At 46.7% G+C, this 26,392-nt stretch overlaps 2 protein-coding genes across 2 annotated transcripts in view; one reads left to right on the forward strand and one right to left on the reverse strand.

The window, feature by feature from the left end:
* Positions 1–2,990: 2,990 nt before the first annotated feature.
* Positions 2,991–13,275, reverse strand: MEIG1 (meiosis/spermiogenesis associated 1). Its single transcript, XM_066589907.1, has 3 exons — positions 13,183–13,275; positions 4,564–4,767; positions 2,991–3,173 (listed from the first exon to the last, which is right to left on the reverse strand). Exons 2-3 carry the CDS (start codon positions 4,720–4,722, stop codon positions 3,045–3,047), a joined length of 288 nt encoding a protein of 95 aa, XP_066446004.1. The 5' UTR covers positions 4,723–4,767; positions 13,183–13,275; the 3' UTR covers positions 2,991–3,044.
* A 201-nt stretch (positions 13,276–13,476) lies between these two features.
* The window catches only part of DCLRE1C (DNA cross-link repair 1C), a 32,149-nt gene continuing 19,233 nt past the window's right edge, over positions 13,477–26,392 (forward strand). The window contains exons 1-7 of the mRNA XM_066592021.1: positions 13,477–13,606; positions 17,409–17,460; positions 18,513–18,597; positions 18,794–18,853; positions 18,976–19,031; positions 22,299–22,400; positions 24,643–24,715. Of these exons, the coding sequence (XP_066448118.1) occupies positions 13,498–13,606; positions 17,409–17,460; positions 18,513–18,597; positions 18,794–18,853; positions 18,976–19,031; positions 22,299–22,400; positions 24,643–24,715 (537 nt within the window). The 5' untranslated portion in view covers positions 13,477–13,497. The remainder of the gene's footprint in view (positions 13,607–17,408; positions 17,461–18,512; positions 18,598–18,793; positions 18,854–18,975; positions 19,032–22,298; positions 22,401–24,642; positions 24,716–26,392) is intronic.

A 26,392-nucleotide genomic window follows, 5' to 3' on the forward strand; every position in this document is an offset into this window, starting at 1 on the left:
TTGTACGGGGGCAGCGCAGGCATGGCGCTATGGATAGCGGAGACTCTGCAGCGAAATAGGAGTCACGTGCAGACATTGCTGGCTTTGATGCAGAAGTTATTTGCAGGTTTCGCTCTCGTGCTGCAGACAATCAGTACCCCGCAGTAGGTCCCGTTCACACGGCAGGCTGCACACAATCTGCAGCAACTGATTGGAAGGGCTATCCGTGCCGCAGACAGTCCCACTTGGTGCAGATGCTGCGTAAAGTTGTCCGCATGTGGAGATTAGCGCCACTGTCGAGAACGTCTTCAACAGGAGTGCAGTGTGTGACAAGAACCCGAGAAACCAGTCTATGAGATAATAGTAGTTTGATAATGTCTATGTGGCTAGCAGTTATGGTATGATGAGCTATCGTTTTTATTGGTACCATTTTAGGGTACCTAACGTCTTTTTTGATCAATTTTATTGCATTTTTTTGGAAGCTGAAATTAGTTTTTTATTTTTTTCCATGCAGGAAAAAGAGTGTATTCAATTTATTGTACATGTTACAGATGCGGTGATAGCAAATGGGTATTATTGTATCTTGATGCCACCGGAAGCTAGGAGTGTGACAGCCCTTCAATGCAGGGACAGCCCTGTCACACCCCTAGCTCCCAATTGGCTGCCAGTACCTCTCCTGTCACCCTCCTTCCTCAGGGTCTCCCCTTCTCCTGCTGTGCCTCCTCCTATGTGCTGTCTGTCCCCCCCTTCTCCTATGCCCCCCTGTGTAGCACTATCGGCTGTCCGCTCTCCGTTGCAGCCGGGTCCAGGCCCAGTGTTCCCCATGTGTAGTACTTGGTGAGTGTCAGCCGTGATTTCTGTGGCCCTCCCCCGCCTCCGTTATGTGTTTCCCTGGGACTCATGCAGCTGTGGAGGCATGGATGTGCAGAATGTGACCCCCTCCGTTATCCGCTCCCCGGACCCTCTGATTCTGTGGGCTGGGCATTGCCGCAGCAGGGGACTTTTTGAGACGGAAGGGGGGGGGGCGGGGGCTACATGTTCGTGCTGTGCTCCACGGCTGTAGGCGCCGCCACTTTGCGGACACCTGTGCGGGCTGCTGCGGAGACAGTCATATCCGCTGCAGCGTCTGCACTGATTGTAGCCTGTGCTGCAGGGTCACTGTTAGGGGCTGTTTTGCGCGTTTTTTCATGCAATATTGCTGCTTTTTTTTAACGTGATTGTCCATGGGACTTTCTAATGTTAAAATCGCATCAAAAGTTTGTGCTTTGGGATTTTTGTGTGATGCGTTTTTAACATTAAAAAGTCCCATTGACAATCGCGTTAAGAAAAACGCACAAGAAAAACGCAAGTGACCCTGCAGCACAGGCTACAATGAGTACAGACGCTCCTAGGACCTTTTAACAATCCGCCAATCGGGAGCTAGGGGTGTGATAGGGGCGTTCCTCCATTGAAGGGCTGTTACACCCCTAGCTTCTGCTGGCGTTAAGATACAATAATACCCAATGTGCATGTGTTTCTTCATTATTTCTATTAAAAAAGGGTAAAGGGGGCAAAAAAATTTGTTTACTTTTTTTACAGTATATATTATATTTTACAGATTTTTTTATCCCTATAGAGGCCACCAGGCCGATGACATCACAGAGGGAGCGTGTTCCCTCTGTAAACCCTTTACATGCTGCAGTCAAAATTGATTAGGACTTGTTATTGGCAGGAATCTGTGTTCTCACCAATTCCCACTGCACATGGCACGGGCTCAGCTGTACACCTGATGGACGTTTACCAAGCAGCCAGGACGTAAACTTACATTCTGTGGCATTAAGGGGTTAATGCTGGTTGACAGGTGTCAATTCACATAGTGCATCGCACCTGCTGCCTATCTGCAGACTAGTCTAAGAGCCCATGCTCACCCCTGTCCATTGCTGAAAGTGCCTACAATGGGCACATGGGCACCAGAACTGGATCACGGAGAAAGGCGGCCTCATCAGATGAAGCATGTTCTTTGTGTATGTGTACCACTTACCTGGGGAAGAGATGGCACCTGGATGCACTACTGGAAGAAGGCACTGTGATGTTCTGGCCAATGTGCTTCTGGGATCCCTTGGGTCTTGGCATTGAGGTGGATATTACTTTGACAAGTACCACCTACCTAAACATTGTTGCACCCCTTCCTAGCAGTCGTATTCCCTAATGGCAGTGCCCTCTTTTAGCAGGATGATAATGCTCCTGCCACACTGCAGAGTTGTTCTGGAATGGTTTCAAGAACAACAGAGGTCAAGGAGTTAACTTGTCCTCAAAATTCCCCAGACCTCCGTCCCGTGGGGCATCTGTAGGATGTGCTGGAAAGAAACAAGTTCAGAGCTCTTGTGGAGTGCATGGCTTATTGGCTCAGAGTGCTTTCAACAGCACAACGGCCACCTAGACAACATCAGGCTGGAGGTTTTAATTGTATGACTGAGCGGCTATTTACTAATCTTGACCTATAACCAAGCGTTGTGTCACTATTGCGTTTGTGTTGGGCAACCGTATTTATCCACATGATACAGGCCCTCCTAATACTGGAGAGCTCACTACCATTTTCTTGTGCAGAAAAGAGAGGTACAGCTAGAGCTACATGACAACCAATGATCAAAGAGTAGCCCTGCAATCTACTACTCTAATAGAAGTCTATGCAGGTAGCTGTGACCCACAGATGACAAGAAATCCTTACCTCTGCCCCCTCCCAATGAAAATAGTGGGGAGGGGTGGAGAGGGGGTGGGAGCTCACTGCACTGCTCCCAGCTCTTCCACCCTTCCCCGCCTGCAAAGAGGGACACCGTATATCGGCCAGGTGTGAAAACCCAGCCGATATACGGTTGTCTGAAGCCGCCCTCAAATTAGACAATTGCTAAGGAATGATTCCCCATGTAGATCCCCGTCTCAGGTCACATTCTGGATGGAACAGCCCTGTGAACTACATTTAAGGCACCATAGAGGGTTGGAATACAGAGGGTTAAACATGAGTACAGGGTATCTCTGTCTGCTGTAATATTTTAATAACACATCCAGGACAATATGCGGACATTTATTTAGTAGGCATACACTTTTACTTTATGGACTTCTTTATCTTCACATTCTCTGCTCTTGTTGTAGTAATAAAATGTATTGTCTTTCCTCTGCAACTTTTTGACAAATCCAGTGTCCGGCCAGCGATCCACCTAAGAGAGGAAAGCATTATGTGTCTGCCATTATCAAACATACAATGCATTTCACATAAACCATCCTTAAAGTATATTCCAATGACGGCTTCCATTTGTGTACACAGCGCCGTTCTCTTACTCATACTTCTATAAAGCCTGGTTTGCAATCACTCCATTAAAGTAGTGGCGCTGCCAGAGGAACAAACCCTCCGTCATTCTGCAGTGACCTCATACGTTATTGTGGGAACCGCCACTGCTTTATAAACATATTTATCCTGAAAGCCGGACTTTAATAATGTCATTTTATGATAAAACATGGTGGCTAACTGAAAGGTCGCTGACAAGTAGCAAGCTTTCCAGACTACTTAGGTCTTACCTTTTAGATTTTCCATCTATAGGCTACCACAATACAAATCTACAGGGAAGCACATGAGATCTGCAGCATCTTTGATGAAGGGACACTAGCACATCTGGGTCCGTGTGTAGTCTGCTAATTCACAGACCCATTAGAGCCTGTGGGTCTATGCATACTGCAATTGTTTCATGTGGACTGACAATGAAAAAACTCATCATGTCCTATTCTTGTCCGTATCACAGATGTGAATTAGGGCATGCAAATGGATGTCTGTGCGTATCGTCCGAGTATGGCCTCCTGCCCGACCCGTGCCCCTGCAGTGACCGCTGCAGCTCACCCGCTCCTAGCGTCTCCTCTCTTTGCTATGTTCCGGCTGCCGCCCAGAGACCCGCACAGAAATAGGACATGCCTCGATTCATTTTCCGGGCGTGTTTTCACGCGGACAAATCGCGGCTCTGTGCATAGGATTGCATTATGTAATGCAATCCTATGGCAGCGGGCACAAACGGAAATTCTGCGGAAAATCCCGCCGTGGAATTTCCGCCCATCTGCAGGAGGCTTATCGGACAGCACACAGGTGTCTGATGCGAGTTGTGCCCAAACCCCTCGGGAGCACCTCGCACACGTGACAAGTGTGCACCCCGCCTTAGCAGGAGTGGGCACTTGTGCTGCATGAATTAAAGGGGTTTTCTGGGTCTAAAAAAAAATTTCTTATGGGCAGGGAAGGGTATAAAATAAAAAATTAAGCACTACAGACCCATTAAATGGCCTGTTCAGTTTGGAGCTCATGTAGATTTCAGTCTGTTGCACGGAACGGCCAGACATATGCCAAGTTTACTAGGAGGCTTATGTCACTTAATAAGCTTGGTGTACTTCATTCTGGAGCAGTCTTTGCTTAGAGCAGCATATAAAAGCTGGATGGACTAAGTAAACTTCCCCTTATCTATATATTTCTATGGTATATTGCTTAACTCCAATACTATTTTATTTTCAGCCTACTGAAGATTCCATAAAGAATGTAGATAACGTAATGAAAGCACCCCGAGTTCTCACCATATCCACCCGCTTTATATGTCTGTACTCCACTTCATCTCTATATCCAGCCGTTTGGAAGCGGTACAAGTTCTCAATCTCATCCGACCACTGCTTTGCACGAGTCATTGATTTTGGTTTAATTTCAGAGCTGATGGCTCCACATTCTGCAGCAGACATTGTACCCAGAAGCTCTGGCTCTATTCCCTTATGTCAGATCGATCTCTGAAGAGAGAAGTAAGAACATGCTGGAAGAAGAGAATGTCTTTGTTGTATTCCATCCATTCGTTATATACCGCAAGGTGCCTCACTATGAAATATGCAGTAATATTACTATATATAGTCCAAACAGACTGGGGCTTATATACTAATACAGTCTAAAAGTTACTAGACAGTCCTAGGCCTCTCTCACACAGGCGTTTGCAGAAACAGTGTTTTGCAGCGCTGCTAAGGCCTCCTTCCCACGAACGGATTTCCGCCGCGTAATTCGCGGCGAAAATCCGCTGCGTTGCCCATAGCTATTAGGTTCTATTGAACCTAATAGCTCAGTGCTCACAGTGCGGAATTCCACCGCGGAATTCCGCACCGTGAAATCTCCCGTTCTCACCCGCGGCATGCTCTATTTGCCGCGGGTTTACGCGCTGACGGCTTCCATTGCAGTCAATGGAAGCCGTCTGTTCACGCTATCTCCCGCTGTAACACAGCAAAAGATAGCGTGAAACCGCTTTCCCGCCTACCGCTGGCGTGTCATATGACGCGGCCGCCGCGTCACATGACACGGCCGGATGCGTCATGTGATGCGCTGGGCGTGTCATGTGACGCGGCGGTGGGTGAGGAAGCGTCATGCGGGAGCGAAGACGCCAGATACGCTGGTAAGTATGGGGTCTCTGGGGGACACCGTGACGCTCGTGTGCAGCCGGCCTTATACTGCGTTTTCAACAGCGCTGGCATGCGTTTTGCCTGCGTTTTCAGTGGCAGAAAACGCAGCCAAGGAAGCTGGGAAAAAAAACAGTACTCACCTATCAGACGTCGTCGGGTCGCTGCCACTGCTTTCCGAAACTCTGTGCAGGCTTCCCCACACTTGTAATCCTTGGCAGACCACAATGAATGGCTGTGATTGGCCAAGCGCCTCAGCCAGTCAGAGCAATCTCTTGCTGGAGGTGGGGTCTTTAATCCCTGTTACCAGAAAGAGATGCTTTGTCGGGGTTGATAAGTGCAGGGGAGCCTGCACAGAGCTACTGAAAGCAGCGGCAGGGACCCAATGGCGTCTACTACAGTGTTCCCCCAAATTAAGACCTATCCCGATAATAAACCCTACCAGTCATGCTTATATAACTACAATAGATACCTAAAAAAAGTGCAAAAAAATACAACATGTGTCATAGTGTGAACAGGGACCAAAATTACTTATGTTTGTTTCCAATTGGATAGAGGAAATATTTTTTTTATTTGATGCTGTATAACCCGTAACACATTTATTATATGTATGCAAAAGAGGTTTTAACAAATAGAAGAAAATAAAAAAAATTATCAGTAGATATAATGTGAGTCCAAGTATTCCCCACCAACAGGCTGTACAATCAATTATATTCCACTGGTACTGTTGTATCTTGACGCCACCGGAAGCTAGGGGTATGGCAGCCCTTAGATGGAGGAACGCCCCTGTCACACCCCTAGCTCCTGAATGGCTGCATTGTTGTCTGGCTGGGAAGACACTTCAGCCAGGGAACAAACTTGCAGCTGGGCTGGAGGGCAAATGGGAGAGTGACCGGCTTGCTGCCAACACTGCTCCACGACCCAGCACTGCTCAGAGGCAGAGAGGGGCCCTCAGGAGGCTGCTGCTGGCGGCAGCGAAACAACCAGCACTGCGCAGAGGCCGAGAGGGACCCCGAGGAGCATTCTGCTGCCGCCAGCGGCGAAGCCAGTGTCTCTGCTTACGCCGCTAGGAGCAGCATGAAGCAAGGGGGGCTAGCAGGTCTGCTACAGTTCCCACGCTGTCAGTGTCGGCGGCCTTACTACGGGAGCGCACGGAGAGTGCCGCTAACAGTGACCGGGGGGTGAGGAGGATTGCAGCCAGTCAGAGCGCCGCTGACAGTTTCTGGGGGAGGAGGGGTTTGAGGCAGTCAGAGCGCCGCGAGCAAAAGCAGACATACCCATCCCACTGTATTTGGGGAGTAATGTCAGCTCCCCATCCCGCTGTGTTTTGCTGCGCCCATAGCAGTATGTGTGGGGATGGAACACCTGTGGACCACCTACAGCATCAGCCAATGGAAAGCTAGGGGCCTGACAGGACACGTACACTGCAGCAAAGGGCAGGCAGCTCCAAGCTTCCAATGCCGTCAAGATACAACAGTACCAATTCCACTTACAGAAATACAGCAATTATAGTGGGGAACTAAGGGAGTTTATTGTAATCTGCAGAGAATTTTTATTGTGCCATCATTTTTTTATGTTTAATGGAAACTATTACTTCCAAATTTATACCTCCCGTGTGATGCATGGGGCTGTCTTCCCCTTCCCTCCTCCTCGCCGGCTCTCTGCAAGGGGATGAGGCAGGAGCTAGTGTGCCGAGCTCCTGCCCCACTCCGCTGTTTGCAAAAGGGAGGGGCGGGGCTTAGCGACGCACCCATATCTCCCATTGCAAACAGCCACAAGGGGCAGAGAAGAGAAGGGAAACGGAGCGCCAAAATTCAGCACATTTTTTTTTAAACTGCATTTTTTGTTTTTTTTTCTTCACATTTTCAACTGTAATATCTAATATGTGCAAACATACTGTACAAATTTTTGACAAGATATATATTTCCATCTGTTTACTTCATTTTGGACGCACATTTGAAAAGCTTTAGTTTTTTTAACCATTTAGGAGACGTACAAATGTAACCTTGATTGTTAACATTTTGAGATACACTTTGTTTTCCTATTCCAAGCCAAGATTGCAAAGGTCATAGGTATTAGAATGATAGATACCCCACAGATGACCCCTTTTTAAAAACTACACCCCTAATATATTCACTAAGCGTTGTTATGAGTATTTTGACTGCAGTTTTTTTTCTCAGGAGTTAAAGGGGTTGTCCCGCCCCGAAACAGGTTTTTTTTTTTGCATAGGCCCCCCGTTCAGCGCAGGACAAACCCAAGGGATGTGTTGAAATTTAAAAAAAAAATTTTTACTTACCCGAATCCCCTCTCTGCAACTTCTTCCTTCTTTTCCTCCGCCGGGATCTTCACCCACGATGCACCGCGGGTCTTCTCCCATGGTGCACCGTGGGCTCTGTGCGGTCCATTGCCGATTCCAGCCTCCTGATTGGCTGGAATCGGCACACGTGACGGGGGCGGGGCTACCCGATGACGCGTAGAAGGGGCGGAGCCAGACCAGAAGGGACCAGAAGGGAGAAGACCCTTCTGCGCAAGCGCGTCTAATCGGGCGATTAGACGCTGAAATTAGACGGAGCCATGGAGACGGGGACGCCAGCAACGGAACAGGTAAGTGAATAACTTCTGTATGGCTCATATTTAATGCACAATGTACATTACAAAGTGCATTAATATGGCCATACAGAAGTGTATAGACCCACTTGCTGCCGCGAGACAACCCCTTTAATGTAATTTAGAGGAGAAAACATAAAATTTCATATTTTTTCAAATATGTCATTTTAAAGGCAATTATTCTATCTAGAGTGCACATGAAAATGAGAATTTACACCCGAAAATGGATCGCCGTTTCTGCTGTGTTCAGAAACATACCCATTGTGACCCTAATCTTATGTCCGTGTGCACAATGGGGTCCAAACGAAAGGAGCAGCCGGTGCCTTTCATATCAGACATTTTGCTTGAAGGTGATTTAGGCCCCATTGCTCACTCCAAAAGAATGGAGACCCCCCCCCAAATAACCCCATTTTGAAAACTGGACCCCTTATCGAATTCATTTTACCCCACAGTATTTGAATGAATCTAAGCAAAGCAGAAGGAAAAAGAAATATGATTTTCATATTTTTTGGAAATCGTGTCATTTTAACCCCTTAGTGACAGCCCTATCGTAAAACTACGTCCTGCTGTTGCAGGACGTGTATGGAGGGAGGTAGCGGCGCTATCTCCCTCCATACAGCACGGGCATCAGCTGTTTATTACAGCTGACACCCGCGGGCAATTAACTCTTTAAATGCCGCTGTCAATTCTGAGAGCGGCATTTAAATCCCCCGATGGTGAGATCGGGGGATCCGTGCAGGTGTCATGGCTGCCGGGGGCCTAATGAATGGCCCCAGGGCTGCCTTAGCAGACTGCCTATCAAGCCATCCACACAGGGTGGCTTGAAAGACTGCCTGTAAAAAAGCAGTATGACGTAATGCTATAGCATTACGTCATACTGCAGGAGCGATCAAAGCATCGCATGTTAAAGTCCCCCAGGGGGACTTCAAAGTAATGTAAAAAAAATAATCAATAAAGTTTTTTTAATTGTTAAAAAAAAAAAAGGTATGAAAGTTTAAATCACCCCCCCTTTGCCATATCCATTATTAAAAAAATCTAAATCATAAAATAAAAATATGTATTTGATATCACCGCGTCCGTAAAAGTCCAATCTATCAAAGTAATGCATTATTTTTCCCGCACGGTGAACGTCGTCTGAAAAAAAAAATAAAGAACGCCAGAAATACACTTTTTTAGTTACCCTGTCTCCCAGAAAAAACGCAATAAAAAACGATCAAAAAGTCGTATGTATTCCAAATTGATACTATCGGAAACTACAGGACATCCTGCAAAAAATGAGCCCTTGCTCAACTACGTCGACAGAAAAATAAAAAAAGGTATTGCGTGCACAAAATGACTGCAGAAAATAATTGAAAAAAATTAAATATCTTAAAAAAATAAATAAAAGTACAACAGCAAAAAAAATACTATACAAGTTTGGTATCTTAGTAATCGTACTGACCCATAGAATAAAAATATCAGGTCGTTTTTGTTGCAATTTGTGTGCTGTAGAAACAGGACACACCGAAAGATGGTGGAATGTCGTTTTTTTTCCATTTCTCTCCGCTAAGAATTTTTAAAAGTTTTTCAGTAAATTATATGGTACAATAAATAGTGCCCTTGAAAAATACAACTCATCCCGCAAAAAACAAGCCCTCATACAGCGACGTCGATGGATAAATTAAGGAGCTACGATTTTTTTAAAGGGAGTAGGAAAAAACAAAAATGGAAAAAAGCAAAAAAGCTCCGTCACTAAGGGGTTAAAGACAGTTTTTTTTTGTACAGCACACATATGAATGAAGACTTTTACTCCAAATGGATACCCCGTTTGTCCTATGTTGAGAGACATACCCGTTGTGGCCCTAATTTTATGTCTGTATGCACAATGGGGCCCAAACCGAAAGGAGCAGCCTGTAGCTTTCAGAACAGACATTTTGCTTGAAGGTGATTTAGGCCCCATTGCCCACTTGTAGATCCCTTGAGCGGCCAAAACGATGGGGAACCCCCACAAATGATCCCATTTTGAAAACTAGACCCCTTAACGAATTTATCCAGGGGTCTACTGTGTATTTTGATTCTACAGTTTTTGAATGAATCTAAGCAAAGCAGAAGGAAAAAATGACGCTGTAGAAAACCGCCTGCCTGAGGGACGCCTTAAAATGTGCCAGATTTATCATAGTAGCTTTGCTGGATGATAAATCTGCCAAATTTTAAGGCTGTCCAGTCTACATTTAGACCAGCTATCAGTTGGCTTGGTGTATGGCAAAAATTGCTCAAGTCTTCGCACAATTTAGGACACGCCCCTTTTCTCGGCTAGTTGGCAAAGCTATCCGAAGGTGTCTAAAAACACACCGTAAATGGGATGCAAAGGGTGTACTTTGTACCAGCAAACTGTTGTATTTTGAATAGTAAATAAGCCCCACTATTTTTCCAAACTCCTTCCTGCATATATACTTTGGGAGCCCTATGGCTCATGGGCTGAGCCCACTCCATACGCAGAAGGTGTCCGTTATATATTACAGCAACAGCATGGATAGGAGAAAAGGCCAGCCGTTAACTCCTTAGATGCTGCAGTCAACAGCCACCACAGCACTTAAGGAGTTAGACACAGGGAGGGGGCTTCCATTGTCATCTGATCACCCACACACCTTGGGATCACTTGCGGGGTACCGAAGGGTTAAGGCCCATTTACACGGGATGAATGTCAGGCACTCGTCCCCGCACATACTCGCTCTTGTACTGCTGCAGGGAGCTAGTATCGCTGGCTCACAGCGGGGAGGCTGGAGGAGATTTCACTCCTCGCTCTCCCCCGCCCCCCTCCATAGACTTAGCATAGCGGCTGTTCAGTACTGAACGGCCGCTATTTACACTGAGCGTTCAGCGATCTGCTCATCGCCTATTGTTTATGCTGCATACACACGGTCGAGCGCAATATCTGGCACAGATATTCAGCCCAATATCACACTTGGCAACGTGGGTTTTACCCGTCAATGCGAGGCTTTTTCTGGCAAAAACACCTCCCAGCACTTCTGTGAAGTAGTGATCTTCCAGCGCGGCTTTCAGGCTCGTTAGAGGATCAGCAAGCGTTTTCCATTGTTTTCTATGGGAAACCTCGTATCGCATTCACATGCACACCACATGGCGGGCAATGTCTTTTAAGGCCCATTTACACGTAGTGATCAGCACTCAAAAGCGATCTTTTGAGCGATAATCGTTGCGTCTAAATGCGCAGCCATCAGGAACTTCTCGTGCACTGCTCCTTGAATTCAAGCCAGACTAAAATTCGTCTTATCAGGACCGCACACTGACTTCTCCGCAGGTAGTGCTGATAGCATTCTTTCCCGCCAGAGAACAAAGGAACTGAAAGCAGATAAGAGCCCTCGGGCTATGAACTGTATTCAGCTAAGGTTTCATTTGCACACTTAATTGCTACTGAGTAGCTACCTAATAGGTAATGCAAAATGATCGCTCAAAGCTGTCCGATTGAAAACAATGAGCGATGCGTTCTGAGGAATGTGATAAGATAGCACATGCCACAATGTTTTCCAGCACCACATCGAAGCATTGGAAGGGGGCTGGAGGCTGGTCTGGCATGCAGCCTTAAAGGGGTTATCCAGGGAGCAGCTGCTGGGATACAGTGGGGTCAGAGCAGAAGCACTACTCTGACCCCTGTGTAGAGGCCGGCGTTCGTAATTGCATGCGTGACTTTAATTGAAATCAATGAGAGCTGCATTTGCAGTTACAAGCTTCAACTGCTACACAGGGGTCGGAGTAGTGCTTCTGCTCTGACCCCGATGTATCCCGGCAGCAGATTTCTCGATAAGCTCTTTAGGGCTGCGTACCAGACCAGCCTCCTGCCCTGCTCCGCACCTTCCAATGCTTCCTAGCTGTGTAACGGCGTCTCTTAAAAATGGAGCTGTGCTCCTCTGTGAGGTTTCTCCCTTCTGCCGCTGCTCTGGACTCTTACCCCTGCACCACCAATGCAGCGGTCAGTCTGTTGGGGAGGGTACTGGCTCCCGCATTGCATTATTTAAAGTGCAGCCCATTTAATGTAGTGAGGGGGGTCTGTGGACCCCCCTAGCTTAGGGGCCTGGTCGCAACTATGATGCCTATAGCTACGCTACTATGTGTCAGGGCAGAGGGGGGGGGGATTGGAGTGTACAGTGCTGTAGTTTGTGTCCAGTATGTGATTGTATGGGTGCAGTGTGTGTGTGTGTATATATATATATATATATATATATACACATACACACATACATATATGCATATATACATACACATATATACATACATACATACATACACACACACACACATTTGTTTCTGTGAGCAAATCTGCATCTACATTTGGATGTGTGCACTGTAGTGACACTAGTGTCCTAGAATCTGCAGATCTGGTCTGGAGTCTATGTCGGTGGGGAGTCAGATCTGGGGGGCTGTACTTATGGGGTCTGGTATCAGTATTTGTTTAGGGGGTCTGCATTTAGAGGGCTGGGACTATGTGATTAGGGGTTCTGGTCAAGCACTGTAGGCAGGGGACACATCCTTTATAAATGGGCGGAGCGTAAAGTACAACTTTATACATATCTTCAGAATGTCCCTGATGTCCGCTCTCAAAACTATGATTAAGGGCGGCTTCACAGGGGCGGATTTGTTTTTGCGCACGCCTCCGCACAATGTATTCGCACTGTATGAGGCTTTTTTGCACATGTATTGGCGTATTTTACATACTATTTAGTGATTTAGACTGAACCGCCGGGCGCTCAGTAAATTAGTGTGAACCCCGCCTTATATGGGGCGCGCAGTAAATTAGTGTGAACCCCGCCTTATATGGGGCGCGCAGTAAATTAGTGTGAACCCCGCCTTATATGGAGCGCGCAGTAAATTAGTGTGAACCCCGCCTTATATGGGGCACGCAGTAAATTAGTGTGAACCCCGCCTTATATGGGGCGCTCAGTAAATTAGTGTGAACCCCGCCTTATATGGGGCGCTCAGATTCCGGGCAGCACCACCTGTACTTACAGCCCTGAAGCCCCGTGTGGATTGGAGCAAACAAGGTATCGGAGGGCGGCCGTATCTCCCTGCCTGCAGTCACCGTACGTGTGACCCCCTAATATAATGCCAGCCCCCACCCATCCCGCGGCATTACACGGCCGGTAACTTGTGTTGCCTCCTTACCAGCCGGCGTAGTCAGCAGCACCTGCAGCTCCGTCACCATAGCAACAGCTGACGCTCTGCGGCTGCACAAGAGACCCAAACCGCTTCCTGAGGTCTAGGGGCGGAGGAAGGACGTTGTACAGCTGAATATTGTAATGGCACTGGGAGGAGGACCCCTAGCGGCCATGCCGCCTTAGTGCAGTCACCGGCTGATAATACATCTTACAGAGTACGTATCTGATTGGCTGCTCGGCCCTGATCCCAGAGCGGGCATTGGCCGCAGATGCTGCGCGCCTCTTCCGGTATACGGGCTGCCCGAATCTCGCAGTGCACATCATGAGCTCCTTCCTGGGCAGAATGAGGGAATATGCCTCCATATCAATCGACAGGTTTGACAGAGAGAATCTCTCCGCCAAGGCTTACTTCCTGTCCCACTGCCACAAGGGTAAGAAGGGTCCTCAGCCTGGGGTTACACCAAATGGGGCCCCAAGCTCTGACATGTTGTATGGGCACAGTCCACTCACTAGAAGCTTACTGCCCAGGTAGCATAAATAGCTTATTACTTAGATACAGCACCAGAACTGAGCTGGCTGCATAGATACAGTACCAGAACCAAGGTCCCTACATAGATGTAGCACCAGAACTGAGCTGGCTACATAGATACAGTACCAGAACCAAGGTCCCTACATACATATGGACCAGAACCAAGCTCAATACATAGATGCATTATCACGCACGAGCTTACTACCTAGATATGGCACCAGAACAAAGACTGCTACATAGATGCAGCACCTAAACTGAGCTCACTTCACAGATATGGTACCAGAACCAAGCTTGCTACATATATGCAGTTTCAAACACAAGCTTACTATCTATCTGGAACAAAGAATGCTACATAGATACAGCACCAGAACAGAGATCACTACACAGATATGGTACCAGAACCAAGCTTGCTACATAGATGCGGTATCAGTCATAAGCTTCCATCTGCCTATGTCAGGAAAGTCACTACTAGTGTAAGGAACAAATACCAGAACACGTCCCTGCGGGTGAAGTCCACAACAAGTTTGCAGCCGCTCTGCAGTATGAATTGAGGTGCTCTGTGTCTTTTTTGCAGCGTATGAAGAAGGATTCGGTATTATTGTATCTTGGCGCCGCCAGGAAGTACTGGTGGAGTGGGGTGGGGTGGGTGACGTCCCCTGAACCTGATTGGCTCGAGAGAAGGCTCGGCTGCAGGTCCTGGCAGGCAAGTATAATTGTCCTGTCCCAGCTCCCAGCCTCCCTGGCTGTTAATAGTGCTCCCCGCTCCTGCAGTTTGTTCTCCTTACAGCAGGGCTGCTGTCAGTGTGCCTGCCCATCTCCCCTTAGCGACCCCACTATCAGTGTCCCCTGAAGCCGGCACACTGTAGCTGTCGGTGCCGCCTGTACTCTCCAAGCTCCTGGCCCGCTGTCGCCCGTCATGCTGTCTGATGCTGATGACCGGACACAGCTGCCGGCCTGATGACCGGACAGAGCCCCTGTACGCCACACGTGAGCGGCGGTGGGGCGGCTGATGCAGTGGCGGAGAAGCCACTGGACAGACCTGGCGGTCCATGTGAGCGCTGCTGAGCGCCGAGACCTGGCGGTCCATGTGAGCGCTGCTGAGCGCCGAGACCTGGCGGTCCATGTGAGCGCTGCTGAGCGCCGAGACCTGGCGGTCCATGTGAGCGCTGCTGAGCGCCGAGACCTGGCGGTCCATGTGAGCGCTGCTGAGCGCCGAGACCTGGCGGTCCATGTGAGCGCTGCTGAGCGCCGAGACCTGGCGGTCCATGTGAGCGCTGGTGGGGTGAGCCGCAGCCGCTGGCCGCAGAGTACAGCTGTAGGAGGAGGACAGCAAGGAGTCCATACAGCGCGGTGGACAGTCGCTCACTGGCGGCGGCCGCAGAGCAGAGGAGGAGCACAGCAGGGAGCTCACAGCGGCAGGGGACAGTGAATGACAGCCAGCACGCACAGCCAATTTACACTCAGGCCGGGGAGGAGAGTCAGACGCCTAGGAAAAATGCATCCTAGCACCTTCAAGGACCTTCCGCTATTCCACCAATCGAGAGCTAGGGTTGTGACAGGGGCGTTCCTGCATCCAAGCCCTATCAAACCCCTAGCTTCTGGTGGCGTCAGGATACAATAATACCGGAGGATTCTTGGGTTTATCCACAGTGCCTGGGGAGATGTATGAAGCCTGGCACCTCCTGGTATAACTTCTCCCGGTGCGCTGCGTACCTGTAGCGACTCACCTCCTCATGAATTTATCCTAGCAGCTCTGGGCGGCTTTTCAGACATTTACACCAGGTCCGATCTGGATACATTAATTTGTTGCACTGTGTGGCCACGCCCCATCCTAACAAGCCCCGCCTACATTTAAAAAAAGTGTCAGGCCTGGCGCAGAATGTAAAAGTTGGAAATTTTTGTTCAAATTCTCACTTGCGCAAAAAGTTTGCTACTGTTTTAATGCTAGAAGCCTGGTGTAAAGTGTTTAATACATGTGCCCCATAGTGTATATGTACAGGGAAATGTGCCGCCTCTTAGAGCTGAAGCCCTGATTGGGGAGACCCCATGTCAGCACCCAGAGGGCCTCATCTGTCTCTAGATGGGGGATGGGAAGTTCTTTAATGCAGATAGAACAGTGCACAGTAGAAGTTACCAGACAGGAGTCAGCAAACACCTCAGGCAGGACAATAACCGGCGCCCATGTAGAGGCGGGCCAGAATAAATATACGTCCACTATGGCTGATTTGTCGGCTATGGGAGACACCAGCCTGTCGACCAATCAGTCCAAACACATCAGGAGATGTTGTAGCGGGGAAGAGAAGAAAAGACAATTCAACACTGAGGGATTTCCGACAAACAACACCCAAGAGCCATCTGCAGTAACAAGACAGGGGAGCTCTACAGCGCCCAGCACCAAATAACAGTAACTGTACCATTATACATACGTAGGCACAGTATACATACATGAACAGGAGCATACACATGTATACTTCTACACACATGCTGACTGTAGTGCTCTTGATTGGGATTATCACCCTTGAAATCCTAGTGGGGCACATGTATTACTGGTGTTAGACCCCAATTCTGGTGGAAGTGAGGGCGGTTTCACACCTGCACTAGGAGAACAGGAAAGGGGGAATCGCCATGGCCAAATGGTTTAGTCTTTGGACGGAACCGAACAGTGCCGAACGGGCCCCACTGACTATATTGGGGTCCGCCCAGCTGCCCGGCTCTCTCTTGTTACCCCTCTACTCCACTCTTCCACAGTGTCCAGAGAAGGTGTGGGGTTCAGCAAAATGACGTTTGTAGACAGATTGAAGAATTGTGATGTTTTAAAAAGTTTAAACATCGCAGTCTCCCTCTATAATCTGGGTGGAGTCCAACTAATTCCACATCTCTAGACAGATGGAATAAATCAGCTTTGTGCGACATTTGATATATTTGTTGCATTTTAAACTGGAGAAGGAAGAGCTGCCAGAAAACTGCCAACAAAAGTTCCCCTGACAAGTCCTCCTATGTCCCTTACCTCCAGCCCCCAGGGGATTCCCCATGTATGTGTGATTGATATAGGCTCACCCACACGGGCGGATATTTGCTGTGGATTCCGCAGCAATAACCCTTCAATAGCATGCTATGGCAAAGTGATTTTTCCTGCCCATGAGTGGAAATCAATTGGAGGAAAAATTGCAGCATGCTCCATTTTTTTTACAAGGAGCCTAGTGTTGTGGGCTGGTCCACTGCTAGATCAGACGGGCGCTGGGTATTCCCAGCAGCGGTATGCGTTCATCCTAATACCGCCCCATACAACGTCCTACAGCAGTGATTACACCGCTGCACGTTATAAAGTCTTGTGTAGTGCAGTATATACATCCGTAGTACACGATACAGCTTACAAAGTGAGCGCACGTAGTGGCGTTGCCATCATAATCCTGGCAGGCCCTCTCTTAGCTGCAGGTCAGTCTTGATGGGTTGCCTGTAGTAAGAAAAGTGCTGAAAACTTCTGATAAACATTGTCTCACTTGGAGAACCTCAAGCCTGCCTACTTGTCACAACCCCCTCATATGTAAAGTCCCGCAGGGGCCTCTTGCAGATGACTTTCGGCATATTTTGGAATGTAATTTACTGGTGTGAATAATTTGCTCAGTCTCCCCTACTTTTCTTTGTCCCAGTTTATCCCAGTTTTTTATGTAACCTATTTGTAACTTTTCTCCCCCCAACTGTAGATCACATGAAGGGACTTCGTGGTCCTCTGCTGAAGCGAAGACTGGAGTCCTGGTAGGTAAATCAGTGTCCTAAGTTTTAGACTATTTAATACTTGGAATTTCTGTATTAAAGGGGGTAATCAGCTTTCAGCTATTGATGGTCTATTCTCAGGAGTCACATGTCCCTCACCCTACCCTGTGTGTTGGCACCTGCTGGCTCTCCTTGCAGCGATTGCTCCGTCCCACTCTTCTGCTACTTACTCGCTGGTCCTTCTCTGTTTTCCTTGCACCCCTCTACCATCCCCATACCAGTCCAGTTTCACTAAGTTCTTCAAAGCAGACACAAGGAAACCGTCTGTATGTTGTGATAGAGCGCTTCTTATGCCCCATCTACGTGGGACGAGCTGTCAGGCAAACGATGCCTGGCAGCTTGTCCCAGTGATACTCGCTCCTGAGTTGTTACATAAGAGCGAGTATCGTAGGCATCGTTCACAGATCTGCCAGAAAGAAGGTGGAGTGGCTGGGGAGCGTTCTTCTCCCCCCGCCTACCTCCATTCACAGTAAGCAGACAGTCGTTCAAAAGTGACCGACTGCGGTTTACACTGAGCAGCACGGCGTTCAGTTTTATGCTTGCAGAAACTGAACAATTCTCATTCAGTCGCTGCAGGCATGTACATGAGACGACTACTGACCAAATTCATGTGGCAATATGAACAATTCTGAACGATAATCGTCCCGTATAAATTGGCCATCAGCCTTCTGAATCTCCCAGCTGGCCGCACATGTGCTCTGCTGACACGGAGCCTACACCAGGCGCTGCGCCGCTCTCCCCACTGCTAGAGAACACCCCCACAACAGAACGCCACCATGTATCTTCCCATAAACTGGCCTCGGACTATCATGTCCTAGTCCCTGTGACCTGTATATGGGACATCGCTGGGCCCGGATGAGGCAGTGATGTCACAGATCATGGGGCATCTTCATACTAAAGACTTGGGGGCAGCACTGAAATAGTAAGTTATTACAAAGTAACTCCAGGCAGCATGGGGTACAATTAGAAGAGTGAAGGAATTAGTCAGACACACCTTTAGGAATAAATGTTCTCTTCTGCTTTCTATTTCACAGCCTAAAGGTTTTCCTGTATTGTTCTCCAGTCACAAAGGAATTGCTGCTAACAAACCCCAAGTATGCCTTCTGGGAGAAGAGAATTGTAAGTGGTCCTCTCCGTCTTCACACAGTAAATCCTTCAACTGAAGCTTACAAGCTCCACATTAGACACCACTGTCCACAGCATACCATACTGATGGTAACCGCCAACCATCATGAAATAGGACTGCGGACATAACCTTGCACTGGGAATATATGATGCATTTTACACCATATTGTCCTTTGTGTTTTGTGATCAGAGAGCAATAGAAGTGGATACCCCAACACAGATCTCTCTGATCGATGAAGCTACTGGGGATGTGAGTAGCCCTTTACCTCTCCCAATGTACTTATATGCTGCTGAGAAGTCCAGCAGAGATGAAATAAAGGTTTTGTACTTTGTGAGTGTATATAGTAATCGGCTATATATTTCATTTCACAGAGTGAAGAAGTCTTGATCACACTCCTACCAGCGGGTCATTGTCCAGGTTCAGTAATGTAATCTACACCAGTAATCCTTATTACTATGTTTGAAGTGTGTAAACCACGTTGGCAGAGATGAAAAAATAATGGAAGGGGAAAATAGAGATTCCTGTAGGAAACACTGAAGTATTGCTTTAAGTTCCAACCTGTCTGCTTAAAGAGGTTGCCTAGTTAAAAATTAACTTTTTAAAATTACAGCCAAATGGGGTAAAACTAGACAACAAACTGGTACTTGACCTTCTCAACATCACTGCCCATTTTGCCGGCATTACCACCCACATCCTGGGTGCCATGATGCTAGGAGTACAGAAGGGTGATGCTGCCGTCTCTGGCTGCCAGTGATCACTTAACTTCCACTGTCAACAGAAATAGGAGAAGTCGCGGTTCTGGATCGCCGGTGCTGTGGGCAGTAAGTACCCATTTGTTTTAATGCCTTTAACTGTACTTTTAAAAAGTTAATTTTGTAGCTGGACAACCCCTTGTAACCAGCATCTTCCCACCTCCTAACATAACCATTGTGAAGCATCTTTTCGAAGAACTCTTTGTTGTACGTTCCTCTGTTATTCCTTTTAGAAATGTATGAATAAGGTGACAACTGGGTGTTCCCATCCTACTTGACAAAGAGGTGTGTCCCTACAGTCTGATACTACCTACACTGATTGGATAATGTGAGAGTGTACTGGGACACCTCCACAGCTGGTAACTCCCAGATGGCAATTTACAAAATCATTACTAGGAGGAACAACCGAGGACCACTGCAACACAGACTGATGAAGAAATCTGCTCCAGAGTACAAGGATTTACTGCAACAGACGTGTCAGGAGAGATGACAGCAATTCTTCAAAATTGACTAGCACAACTTCTAATACTGTAGGAAAAAGATGCATCTGAGATGGATGGAGCATGCGTTTCTTTTAAATACCGTGAAATAGTGGGATTTTTGCTGCACTGTGTGATTGGAAGTTTAAATCCCATTTACTACACTGTAACATCTGGCCAAGTTACTGTGTGATTGTACTTGGGGGAATATGTCTTGTCCGTGGCGGTGCTTGGCTGCTAAGCTGCTTATGGCGATGAGGATGCAGTGTCCCTAACTCCTGTTTCAGTGGCATCAAAGTTGGCGGTAAAAACAGGAAGAGGTCCTAATGCGACAATAGATTTAGTTACTTCTTTTCAGCAAGTAAAACGTCTTCCTAGAACCACAATAACCAGCTGATGTTGCAGGTGATGTAGATGGAGCTCTGTGTGACAGCTTAGTGACATCATGAAACGCTAATGACTTGGAGAACTGGCACGTGTGTAGAGTTGGGAAATGAGATCTCATATCTCAAGCCACGCTCTCCACACACTTATGTGACCCAATCACTGAGCCACCTTGTCCAGTATGTCTACCTGCACATAGGTCATTGAGGGGCTGTCCCAGTCACCAGTCTATACATATAGTGACATACGCTAGTATGTAAGGCCAAAAACAGACACATGTCCATCCAGTTCAGCCTGTTACTCCCCAATGTTGATCCAGAGGAAGGCAAAAAGTACAGTGAGGTAGAAACTAAATTTCCCTATTTAAGCAAAAAAATTCCTTCCTGATTCCAATCTCGCCATCGGAATAATCCCTAGATCACCGACCCTCCTGATGTTATTAATGATTATAACCTATAATATGCGTAATATTATGTAGAAACGGCTGAACGGGCAACAGACCACTAAGGTGCTACATATATAGATTTCATGTTTTAATTTGTGGCTGTAAATCTGCTCTACGTAATTTTTACACATTGTGGATTCAGTCAGAATTTAAGCATGGATTCCACTTCTGAATCCTGACAGAATCCATTGGCAATGCTTGTATTTTATACCCCATTGACCTGCTCCAGAAAGGAATATTAAGACCACAGATTTTATATCCCACAGAGTGCGCATTATTCCTATAGATCCCACACTGAATAGCCATGGATTAGCTGCAGTGAACCTCAGTGGAGCTCCTCCACGTATAGATCTGCATGCCAATCTAGGTATCTGGCACAGATATCTTCAAAATCTAATGTCTAAAACACAAGAAGTGAAGTGGGGGAAGCATCCATGCCTAACCACTTCCCATCATTTTCTTCTTAAATTAAATCTTCTGGTTTGGATGCAGCTACACACACGCGTACACACACTATCCAACCAGAACATTTAGAGAAGAACATCATTTCCATTCAGCTGAAAGTGAGTGAGAAGTGGAAAGGCACAACTCTCATGCATGCCTAACCATTTAACTTTAGCCAAATTTTACAATAGCATGGTCAATTTTTATTTATTTTTAATAATGAATGTATTTTAGATTTGAATGGTTCCATTCGTATCCAACACACTCGCTATACTGTAGTGAGAATATTAAAGGCAACCTGTCACCAGATTCATGCTGGACAGGTACTCGGGACAGGTATGCACGTTGCACCTGTGTATGTGTTCTGAAATGCTGTGGTGTTTCAGAATAAACGTATTTTGAAGTTTAATTCGGAAAGGGTGCTCCAAGTCACAGGGGTGGTGCAGTGCCAGTCTCTACCCACCGCAGCATATGTACAGTGTCGGCGCTCTCTCTATAAACAAGTGGGAAATGATCTTGGCGGGAAGAGAGCCTCACAGTGCATTTCCTAGTCAAACTTCAAAATGTGTTTATTTTGAAACAACGCAGCATTTCAGAATAAAACGCACAGGTGCAACGTGCATATCTTTCCAGGATTCGTGCAGCCTGTGCTTCGGACATAGCGAATCTAGTGATGGGTTCCCTTTAAGGCCGGCTGTACATGGGCATATTTGTATTGCGAAATCCCAGGCGGGCGTCCACCTCCGAGTTCCGCAGCATATACCGCCCATAGCATGCAGTGGAAAAGCGCTTTTTCCTGCACATGAACGGAAATCAATTGCGATTATTCTGCTCACGGAGGAAAAATCGCAGCATGCTCTATTTGGGAGCAGATTCCTCTGCTGGCTTCCATTGAAGTGAATGGAAGCCGTCCGACCCATGGCTCTTCCACAATTAACATTGTGGAAAGGTCGTGGGATCCGCGTCATCACCTAGTGACCGCATGGGAAAATCTGTACTGCGCATGTGCATCGGCTTGCCAGCTGGACCATCCGCAGTACAGAAGAAAACTACAGGCACGCGGGGTCACTGGCTGGGCACAGGGTCGGATTCTGGTGTAGGATCTCGCATCCGCAATCCGACCCGTTCGTGGGCAGCCGACCTAACTGATTGTAAATTGAACAGAACTTGTGTGTTTTTTTTCTCTTTAGGTTTTTGTTCCAAGGACAGAATGGCACTGTTCTTTATACAGGGGACTTTAGACTAGCAAAAGGAGAAGTGTCCCGTATGGAGCTCTTGCATTCAGGAAGTAGGTGTGTAGTATCTCTACTGTATGGTAACATACATTCGCTTGTGGTAATGCATGCCCGCCAGTGCAGAAATAATGCACATATGCATAGGTTCCTAAATGTGAACTGCTATAGATTGCTTGGTTTTCTCACCACACTCCCTTTTGGAGTTATTGTTGGTCTTCTGCAACATCTTTTCATCGTAAATAAGATTTTGATATAAATAAACTACTGCTACTAGCATGCACTATGCGGAAACAATGAAAGTTTGGGAACATAAGACCGAGAGGACTCTACCGTATTTCGGCTCCATGTTTACATCCATAATATGTAAGTGCGTCCCGGCCTGATCACAGGTCTTGTGACCGTCATAGTATCCCTATGATGCTCGGAGTTCAGGCCAGGAGACCTGTGGTCAGGCCGGGACGCACTTCCATGTTACAGATGCAAACATGGAGCCGAAATACAGTCGTATGCTCCTGGTTTATGAGATGCACTGGGGCTTACTTACTAATACTGTCTAAAAGTTACAGTGAAAACTTACACTAGACAGTCTTAGGGCCAATGCCCAAGAACAGATTTCTGCCACGGTGGAAATCCGCGGCGATATCCCACAGCTATTAGGTTCTATTGAACCTAATGGCTTTCTGCATTTTAATGTCCACGCTGCGTATTTCCGCAGTGTGAAAGAAATCGCAGCATGCTCTAATTGCCACGGGAAAACGCGCGGCCGGCTTCCATTGTAGTCAATGGAAGCCGTCCATCACGCGATACTTCCGCTGTGAGCACAGCGGATGTATCGTGTGATTACGCATCACCGCCAGCTGCGGCGGCGTCGTCCACTGCCGGCGCGTCCCGCTCTGTACTCTGCATGCGTGGTGGCTTGCCAGACGAGACTCGCGCGGCGGATCTGGAGAGGTGAGTATGGTGTCTTTGGGGGGTGCCGTGTTGGACTTCGCTGTGATATTTTGCTGGCGGTGTCCCCTACGGGCCGTGGGCAAGAGGCTCTAAAGTGTGTTAGATTTATCACAGTAGCTCTGAATGATTAATTTGACAAATTTTATGATTGTCTAGTCTAATTTTAGAAAATGTAGTGGTTGCCTTAAGTGATGCCACAAATTCTGCCAAAATATTGGTGCAATTAATGCCATGACCTGCCTGAATGTGTCTTAAAACACATAGTACATGTAGTACATGTGTTGTAGTTTGAATAGTAAATAGGCCCCAGTATCTCGTACTAATAAGAGATTAATGTGACATTAGGTTAATATTATATGTTGGTAATGAAAACCTACTTGTACCCTCCCTTTTAAATTAGGCAGGACTTACTATATTCCTCAATATGCTTTAGTAACAGATTTGACTCCCAAGAGTTTTTGGGTTGTACTGTAGCTGCTGAGTGCAGCCCTTCCTTCCATATAGTGCAGCGGGCGGATACATGCATTACCGCTTATTCACATGGGCATATTTTCAGTCCAAATCTACAATGGACTTGGACAGCACACAGACCCATAATGGACAATTAGGCTATTCACACATGCGATTTGATGATGGGGAAAAAATTACAGCATCTCCTATTTGGCTTTAACCCTTTCCAGTCCAGTTTCCCTGCCACCCACACGCTCCCCAGCTCTTATTTATTTTCAGTGGGAAAGAATGTTGTGGATTCCTTAGAATTACTCAACAGAAATACAAAAAAATGAACTGTCATGATTTAATTAGGAATTTTTTGAAAATTAACCCTTTCCTATCCAGTGTCAGCCCTTGTTGGATACTAAGATTTCCCTGCATAGCTCTGGTGTCTGAGAGGTCCGGCACCTGTTTCTAGCAGTATACTGGACAGCGGTCTGATGTTGGAGTATGTTCTGTATCTGATTGAGTGCTGTCCTGTACAATGTAACATACAGATGCAGAATAGCCTTTCTCTGCGGAGCGCTGTCCTACATACTGTTAGAAATGTGTCAGCCCTCGTGCGACATCAGAGCTATGCAGGGAAATCTTAGTGTCAGACCTAGGACAATATTGGATTGGAAAGAGTTAAACAGCATAGTAATGTTGTTTTAAAATGTTTGTAATGCCCCTAGGGGGTTTGTGTGCTTTTAGTCGTGGATCTTACACAACTTGCTATTCTATAATGAATGGTTACCTACTATAATAAGTCCGCATGCCGCTCCCAAGTATGTTTGAAATCGGGACTCCAACCATTAGTCCTGGCCTTGTGTTCTACAATATCTCTATTCCTCATTGTCTCTTCTTCCTCTCATAGAGTGAAAGACATCGATAGTGTTTATTTAGACACCACATTCTGCGACCCCAAGTATTTCCAGATTCCCAGTAGGGTAAGTCTTTGTGGCCATGCAGAACCTGAGTGCTGCAGCTTCCTGTTCACACTTTGTTGCTGGTTTAATCTAAGAATACATTAAGATTTGATGGTTGCAGAAAATAAAATTGCAGCACAATATGACAATCCATAGAATTTGTGGACCTCGTGTGACATAAATAACGTAAGATGGAATAAAGGTAACCTAGGGGGAAGGGCGGAGATCTGCCATAACTCCTGTGTATGTGACAATACTCTTCATGTATAGCATTTTGCTGGTAAGCTGTTGCAAGGCAAATAGAACATAATATAATTTTTTTTTCCCAGTAGGGGACCTCACAGTGCGGTCAGCTGCCTTGATGCTTTGGGGAACTTGTCTCGCTCCTCTTCTTTGTATTTACAAACTAAGTTACTTTGAATCGACTTGGAGGGAAAGATATTGGATGACAGTTAAATAAGAAAGAAATGTTGAACTTTGTATGTGATTTTACAATTCTTTAACCCCTTAAGGACCATTTGCAGTAAATATATACTAGTTTAAAAAAAAACAAAATTTTTTTAAAAATCGCTTTTTTTCCCCAAGTTTTTTTCAAGCTTCTTAGGGTGCATTCAGACGACCGTATATCGGCTGTGTTTTCACGCCCAGCCGATATACATCGTCTCTCTCTGCAGGGGGAGGAGGCTGGAAAAGCCGGGAGCAGTACTCTGAGCTCCCACCCCCCTCTCTGCCTCCTTTCCGCCTCCGTCCTGCCTCTCCTCATTGAAAATAGTGCAGGGGGGTGGAGAGGAGGCAGAGAGGGGGCGGGAGCTCAGAGCACTACTTCCGGCTCTTCCAGCATCCTCCCCCTGCAGAGAGAGACGCCGTATATCGGCTGGGTGTGAAAACCCAGCCGATATACGGTCGCGTGAATGCACCCTTACCAACCAATAAAACTTAAAAGGGGGAAAAGGTCAGTAAAAAAAGAATTCAATTTAATTTTCGTAGCTGAAGAAAAAAATAATATAGGACAATAAAAAGCCCTAAAAGAAGCGTCTGGTCCTTAAAATGGTTCACTATTTTTAGATGTCACCCCTCTGTAAAGCCATAGGTTTAATGACAAATGCAGGTACTATTACCTCCCGGGTGATGTCCTCTAACTGCAATAGGATGTAATCGCATCGGGATCATTATAGGAGCCCAGCTGTGCTGGACAGAAGTCTCTGGATCTACTGCTGTTTTACCCCTCAACTTGCCGCAATCCGGTCCGCGTATTCTGACCTTTTATTGTATTTGCAATCTAAGTATAAAGTAAATGAATAACATAAGATATCTGCGCTCCCCTTGGTAGACAAACTGTAAGTGCTTGCAGTATACTGAAAGGAAATCTAAGTAGATTGTCAGAGCTTCTAGAGATTGATTAGTTTAATAACGAGTTTTAGAAGACTATCTACTTGTGTAAGGGCTGTCTCACACAAATCTCCCAGAAGCCATCCTATTGCAGCGCACAAAACGCATGCAAGAAAAAAAGCATACACGCCAAGATGATGGGTGGCCTGCAGCAGGTACGCAATATTATTGGGTATTTGCTTCGTGCTGCACACGTGCCCCTGCAAATTGGGGCCTTCTGAGCCAAGCATAAGTGTGAAATATTTACATTTTTGGGAGGATTTTTCTATTTTTGAGAAAGCTATTTCCCGTTTTCAACTTTTTTTTTTT

Source organism: Eleutherodactylus coqui, chromosome 2 (genome assembly GCF_035609145.1).
Source record: "Eleutherodactylus coqui strain aEleCoq1 chromosome 2, aEleCoq1.hap1, whole genome shotgun sequence".
In the NCBI taxonomy this organism is placed as follows: domain Eukaryota; kingdom Metazoa; phylum Chordata; class Amphibia; order Anura; family Eleutherodactylidae; genus Eleutherodactylus; species Eleutherodactylus coqui.